The sequence below is a fragment of the Cololabis saira genome, chromosome 9, assembly GCF_033807715.1.
Source record: "Cololabis saira isolate AMF1-May2022 chromosome 9, fColSai1.1, whole genome shotgun sequence".
NCBI lineage: Eukaryota > Metazoa > Chordata > Actinopteri > Beloniformes > Belonidae > Cololabis > Cololabis saira.
In genome coordinates this window covers 44,364,765-44,372,264 of record NC_084595.1, presented here as the reverse complement: position 1 = coordinate 44,372,264, position 7,500 = coordinate 44,364,765, and the positions used below count along the sequence as shown (strand labels likewise).

At 46.9% G+C, this 7,500-nt stretch overlaps 1 protein-coding gene across 1 annotated transcript in view; it reads left to right on the top strand.

Moving 5' to 3' along the window:
- Positions 1-3,766: 3,766 nt before the first annotated feature.
- The window catches only part of si:dkey-3h3.3 (uncharacterized protein LOC100144568 homolog), a 30,825-nt gene continuing 27,091 nt past the window's right edge, over positions 3,767-7,500 (top strand). The window contains exon 1 of the mRNA XM_061730288.1: positions 3,767-3,853. Within this exon, the coding sequence (XP_061586272.1) occupies positions 3,767-3,853 (87 nt within the window). The remainder of the gene's footprint in view (positions 3,854-7,500) is intronic.

Sequence of the window (7,500 nt, the reverse complement as noted above, 5' to 3'; positions counted from 1 at the left end):
CTATCATTGGTTGATCAAGTCAAAGATGATGACCCACTCACTGTCAATGCTTATCTGCAGTCAGAGCTGATCCTCATGAACTGAATCAAAAGCCTGGCTCCCTGCTGAATAGATGCAGCCTCTCATTCTGCAGCTTCTGTTAGGGATGAGAGCAATACGCCGCAGTGAAAGCCTGAGGCCAGCCGAGGCGGCTTTCTCCTCCTCGGGAGCAGACTCCACCATTCCTGAAGGGAATCTTATTGACAAACCGGGACAAGCTCCCGCACAAAGGCTACCGCCGCCGTAAATAACAAAAGTCTAAATTATCTTTAGCATCTTTCACAATGTCTTTACTGACGAGCTGAAAGTTGCTGACGCTGTCAAGGAGGCAGAGTTCAGGCCGACCGGATCCCCGGCTGAACCCGGCGAAGTCACTCTGCTCAGTTCTTAGCTGATAGAAAGCTGACAACAAAAACTGAGCTGCAGCCAGAGGTGACGTCTGCTGAAGGTTCCTGCTCCCTGTATCTGTAGTTGTACGATTGGAAATAAACTCATGGGCTCATGAAGTTAGAGGCTTGTAGGACGGAAAAGTTTGCTCTGAAACCCAGGATGTATTTGATTCACTTTATTTAGTAGAGCTTCGGGAGCTGCGTGCTGGCCTGCGGCCCCCCACCCCCGGTTATCCCGTTGCTGCTTCCACCTGCCTGCGCCTCCCCCCCTCTGGTCATCCCGCTGCTGCTTCCACCTGCCTGCTGTGTGCTGCTGACGTCCCCGACCCCCCAGTCTGGCCCTGCTCAAGGTTTCTTCCCTCCTAAAGGGGAGTTTTTCTTGCCACTGTTTGGCTTAAGGCTTTTCTCCAACTAGGGCAGTTTTTACCTGCCATTGTTTATGTAATAATTGCTCGGGGTTAATGTTCTGGATCTCTGGAAGGCGTCTAGAGACAACATCTGTTGTATTAGATGCTATACAAATAAAATTGAATTGAATTTAATTGAATTTCTAATCAGCCAATCATCTGGCAGCAACTCAGTGCATGTAGGCATGTAGACGATCTGCTGCAATTCAAACCGAGCATCAGAACGGGGAAGAAAGGTGATTTAAGTTGAGAGCTGCACCATCCCGGGTTGGATGAATGCCGTCTCTTCTAATCAGAATGGGCTTTCCCCAAAACGTCTTCCAATTGTCAATAAAGGCCACGTTGTTTTCTGAACACCACCGCGACAGCCAGCCACGGAGCATGCGGCTAAACATGTCACCCCTGGTCAGATTGGGGAGGGGACCAGAGGAACCTACGGAGTGCGACAGGGTTTTGGCGTAGTTACACACCAACACAATATTAACTTTAGTGACTTCCGACTGGCGAAGACGGGAGTCATTAGCGCCGACATTCACGATAACTTTACCAAATTTACGATGACTCTTTGCCAGCAGCTTCAAATTTGCTTCAATGTCACCCGCTCTGGCCCCCGGGATGTACCTAACTATGGTCGCTGGAGTCGGCCTCACATGCCTGACTATGGAGTCGCCAATCACCAGGGTCGGCTTCTCAACGGGTGTGTCGCTGAGTGGGGAAAAACGGTTAGACACATGAAGCGAGTGGTGTGCCTTTTAGGACTACGCTTCCTCCGAACCGTCACCCAGCCGCCCTGACTGGGAGCTGCAGGGGAGCGGCTACCAACAGCTGCTACAGGCCGGTCCGCCGCTACTTTAGCCTGGCTAGCTGACGAGTCTACCGGACTATGGTCTAGTTGGTGGAAACCGGACCTCTAACTAACTGAGACTCGCCTCCAGTCCTGCAAATAAACTACACTTCAAGCACTTACCGTCTTCGCTAAAGGAGGCAGAGGAATAGCTAAACATTTCACACACTGAGCAGCAAGAGGGAGAAACGGTGGGAGAAGAGGAGGCCATGCTAAGAGGCTAACAGACAGAAAGTGTACCGGTGATTGGTGACAATGAAAGTTACGGAAGAGAAAAATGTGCAAGTGTTGAATTAAAGACAGAATAGTATTATTTAACCATAAAACAATCTAAGGGTGCTTTCAGACCTGTGGCCCGTTTGTTTTGTTCCAATTTAGGGGCTAAATCGATACAGTTGTTTCGTTTTTGGTTTGTGGCGTTTGTGTTCAGAAGGCAACCGTCTGTAGCGGTTCAAAGCTGTTACCAAATGCCATGCGCGAACCAACTGTTCTCTCATTGGTCAGAAATGAACGCGGAACCGTACAACGGAAACAGAATGCAAACAACAAGAAGTGACGCATTATGTTACGCAGTCAGGATCAGGCCAGACAGAGCCAAGCCAAGCCCTATCAGGAGTGGTACAACAAAACACCAAATTATTCCGACGGGTAAAGTGTGTAACACGTGATGAGCGACCACGTGCTTGAGGCATTCTGCAAGCTGGCATGAGTTACAGGGAAGCTGGCCATCGCTCAACATTTATGTGCCTGCACCAGCGGAGGCCGAAACCGGGACTGCTGCTGGCCGACCCGTCCTGCCGGGCGACCCGTCCTGCCAGGTGACTCGTCCTCCTGGCCGAGTTGGCCTGCAACTGGTCTGCATAAAACCTGCAGCTTTGATTTGTGCTTTCGCTGGTTTTGGCCCTTGACTACTGATATGGGATTGGATAGCCCCAACCACTATGTGTTGTATGCAAAGATGAAATAAGTTGCATGTATTTAGATGTCTTTAGTGAAGCAGGGCAGCTGTGCTGCCGTGAATAAAACCTGAGTAGAGACTTTCTTTTTTTCTTTTTTTTGCCTTCTCTCTGATTTACAGAGCTATATCTGCATGGAACCCACTTCCCAAACACTTTAAGCAAACTATTAACATAAAGTAATTCAAATTGTTAGTAAAGAAACATCTCCTGAATAGATATATATATAACTTATTTAATTATTAATGAATAAATAAATAAATAAATAATGTAGATTTGTAGTTTTTCCTTTCTTTTTTTATATGCTACCTCTTTAGGTTTGCTTTTAATTTTTTGTTGTAATGTACTGTGTATTATGTGTCGGACCCCAGGTAGAATAGCTGCAGTTTTGCTGTAGCTAATGGGGATCCAAATAAAACTATAAAATATTCTCTTGTCTCTTGTCTTATCAGAACTTATCATTTGCTCTCCGTGAGTTCGGGGCTGCAACTATGTGTCCGGACATCCTCACTGAGTCTGGTTAGAAGGTAAAAGAAGCAGATGTGCACATCGTCTGCACACTGCCGCAGCAAACATGCCCGTCCTGTTGAGCTCTGATAATGAATGCTGCTGGCTGACAGCTTCAGTGTAAACAGCGTTCCCTTCTTCCCGGGTGTTTGCCCTTCCAGCGGGGAGCGCAGACTGAGCAGAACAACTTCAGATTCTATATCCTGAAGGGCTCTTAAGCTCTCACAGGTGAAATATGGCAGCGATTCCTGCGTGGGGTTCAAAGCCCCCCTCAAGGTCTCCACTGGCTGTTATCTCAATTTGTCTTCTTGGCCTCTTTGGACGCTCGCCAGTCCAACATGTCACATGTCCCCTCACAGGTAACTTCCTCCGTCAGACCATACATTGTGTGCCTTTTGTGAGGGAAACTGGTCGAGCATAAAGGACACAGGAACCCTCCTGCTCGTTTAGGGGTTTAATTTATGCCTGTTTCCATGGTAACTATCTCCTTGGTCTTTGCTAAAGCAGTCACCTGACAGAGGTCCATTAGTAACTGTATCTGCAGCCTGCCTGAAATGCATGCATATTAGTGCGTAAAGACTGGTAGTCTAAATAAGACATCTGTCATGTCAGCACCTCCCAGCGATGCCTTCAGGTGTCCCCGGGCAGAGGCTCGTCATTAAGAGTGACTTCACTGTGGGCCGAGGGAAGCCCCAGACTAAGTGGTGTGAGGTCAGTATAGTATCAGGTGCAGATAGTCTGCAAGCCAAGTAAAGCTTGAGTTGACATGACATAATTAATTAACATAAAAGAGCTAAATTGGGCCTTTTTCTTCTGACGTTCTCAATTACCCTTTAAAATATTCGTCCACTTGAAATACAAAGTTAAAATTGAATCTATTTGACATATTAAAACCACTTATGGTGGCTTGTAATGAAAGCTTCCGAGTTTAATTTAATATTTTTGTCTTTATGTATTTGATTTTTTAGGCAGCACCAGTACACTAGAGCATCCAGGTGTTCTGGTTCTTTCTAGGGAACACTTGACTGCTGGGAAACCTGACCTACATTCACTTTTTTATTTCTATTGATTTATTAGGGCCCGAGCACTTACAGTGCAAAGGCCCTATTGTATCTGTAGGAATTTTCCTTCTTTCTTTTTTATTTTTACCAACGCCTTTTTGCCCCCCTAAACGTGCCCCAAAAGTCACCAAATTTTGCACGCAAGCCAGGCCTGGTGAAAAATTGGATATTTCATGGTTTGCATAAATGGCCGTGGCCTAATGGCTCAACAGCACCCCCTAAAAAACTTCGTGCCTCAAGCCCCACAACACGGTTTGGCGTACATGCACGAAAATCGGTACAAACCTGTATCATGTCGCAACTTAAAGTAAAGTCTCTTGGCGCCATGGCCGAAACCGAATAGGAAGTCGGCCATTTTGAATTGAATTTTAATTGTGTAATTGTGCTGCAATTTATGCCATTTCTTCGGCCGTTTCTTCGCTCGAACCGTAACGTGCACCAAGGTGTGTTATACATCAAAATGTGTGTCTCCATCCTGCGACGACACGCATTACTTTTTTCAGTCAAAAACGTTACCGTAGCGACGATAGATGCCAAAAAGCGCGCCCCCCCTTATCTGATTGGTCCATATTTGATAGTTCCTTTCTGCAATAACTTTTGAATGGTTTGACGTAAAGACTCATGAGTGGTGTCATCTGACTCGGTTTTGAGTCCTTTAACAAAATCGCCCCGCTCCTTCATCTGATTGGTCGATATTTGATAGTCCCTATTTTCTGCCATAACTTTTGAATGGTTTGATATAGAGACTTGTGGGTGGTGTCATCCACTAAATGTCCAGGCCTGAAGAATCTACATGCAAGTCATACAAGCTTCCACTGCAGCCTGAACGTGCACAAGGGTGCGAGGGCCCGTTCATCACTGCTTGCAGCTTTAATGTATCTATTTATTTATTCATTAATTGCCCATACCTGACTTTTTTTCTTTTCTTTTCCTGGTTATCTGGGCAGCTCAAATGATACCCGGGTCATTTTCATTTGTGGTTCTGAAGCAGATCCGATGTTTTCTGATGCCGCTTCGGTCTAAGCCGTCGAGCTGATGTCACCCGTCGGTGACGTCACCCTCTGATGATTGATGCCGCAGCGCTGCACTGGCAGGGTTTTATTTGGACGACCTCGTCCCGGTCCTCCACCCCCGGCTCTGAGTCCTAAACGTAGACAAGGTCTCTGGCTCCTCAACAAAACTGGGAGCTGGTGAACCTGAGAGTTCTCCGTTGGGGGGATATGGAACTAATGAGGCCTTTGACAGAAACCTGATCCTGAATTCAGAGGACTGGATCCTGGTCAATGCGCCATCATGGTCCGCACAAGTCTGTTAATGTTGATTCACTCAGGTGCACGGACGCGGGAAAACACCTGGCATGTGCAGGACACCAGCCTTTGAGAACAGGACTGGCCAACGCTCAACGCTCAGCCGTTTTTTATGGCGCTTTTCCACTAGTACCTACTCGGCTCTACTCAACTCATCTCAGCTCAACTCAACTCGGCCTGGTTTCTTTTCCATAACAATCCAGCACCTGGAGCAGAAGTAGGAGGTTGGAGAAGCTGCTGTGACATATTTGATTTTGTGATCTAAACAAAGAAGACAACAACACCAAAGATGTGGAACCTTGATCCTGGTGGATCTGGTCGTTCCTTATCGCCCGTCTAGATCCCTTTTTAATTCTCTCCTCAGCCACCAAGTTTATGAACATCTGCACCTCAGAGTTGGATCACCAAACAGACGCTGTTTTGCGCTGCCGTTGCCTGTTGAATAAAATGAACAAGAAGCCGTCAGAGTCTCTCTTTCACTGATTTCCTCCTCCTGACTCAGATGTCTGACTCCAACCCCCGACCAATCGGTGGCCTGTAGTGTGATGATGTCAAATACAGCCGACTCAGCCGCTTAGAACCTTGAGTAGTTACAGAAAATTATCTACTCGGTACGTTAGACGCCTAGTGGGAAAGAACCAAAGCGAGTGGAGGCGAGTCGAGTCGAGTCGGGCTGAGTAGGTACTAGTGGAAAAGCGCCACTAGAGGGGGCAGCGAGAACCAAGGTGTAGGCTGGTCCTGCAGAATCTTGTGAATCGGACTGTTTTCAGCGCCTACCTGGTGGAAATAACGCATCCACAATGTTGTGAAGCAAAACATGATTACATCTTCTTTGAATTATGAATCAGAATCCAATTTAAAATTGTATTACTTGCGTATAAAGCCCAAAACGGCTTAGCTCCATAATATTTGCAGACCCTTGTAGACCTGATAGTGCCTTATGTTCCTGGCAGAGCTCTCCGTTCTCAGAGTGCAGGTTTACTCGTAGTTTCTAGAGTATCTAAATGTAGATTTGGAAGGCGGGCGTTCTGCTATCAGGAACCATTACTATGGAACCAACTTCCAATCTGGGTTAAGGAGGCTGACACCACCTCCACCTTTAAAACTAAACTTAAAACCTTTCTGTTTAGTAAAGCCTATAGTTAGTGTTTAGTAAACAGTCAGTAGTCGTAGCTGCAGCTACAAAACAAGACTATAATAGTTAGTCTCATATATAGCTTTGTGGTAGATATGCTGCTATAGGCCTATGCTGCAGGGGGGACAGACATGATCCACTGGGCGGTGCCTCTCACCTTTCTTCTCCTCTCCTCTTCCCTTCCTCTCTTCTCCATTTCCATTTTTATTTATTATAAGTATCTCATAGCCAGCATTTTTGTCCATCGCTCCTGTAGTTTCTTGTGCTGGCCCCCTTTTTTCTCTTTTGTGCATGTTATCAGGCCGGAGCTTCGGGAGCTGCGTGCTGGCCTGTGGTCCCCCACCCCCACCAGTCATCCCGCTGCTGCTTCCACCTGCCTGCTGTGTGCTGCTGACGTCCCTGAGCCCCCCAGTCTGGCCTTCGGCAGGAGGGTCTCCCCTTATGATCCAGGTCCTGGTCCAGGTTTCTTCCCTCCTAATGTGAAGTTTTTTCTTGCCACTGTTTGGCTTAAGGCTTTTCTCCCACTAGGGGAGTTTTTACCTGCCATTGTTTATGTAATAATTGCTCGGGGGTTCATGTTTTGGGTCTCTGGAAATATCCTAGAGACAACATCTGTTGTATTAGACGCTATACAAATAAAATTGAATTGAAATTGAATTGAATTATGCTGGTCTTGGTCTTGGAACCAAGCAGAAGTACCTGTTGGGCTGGTCATCCTGAAGCCAGGCCCGGCAGGGCAGCCAGTGGCCAGAACCCAAACTTTGATGGATGCAGGGATTCCTGCTCAGAACCAGACTCTCCGCCTCTTGTAAACTGTTCGCATTTCAAAAGGTGTGTCTTGTCAAGGACTGCACC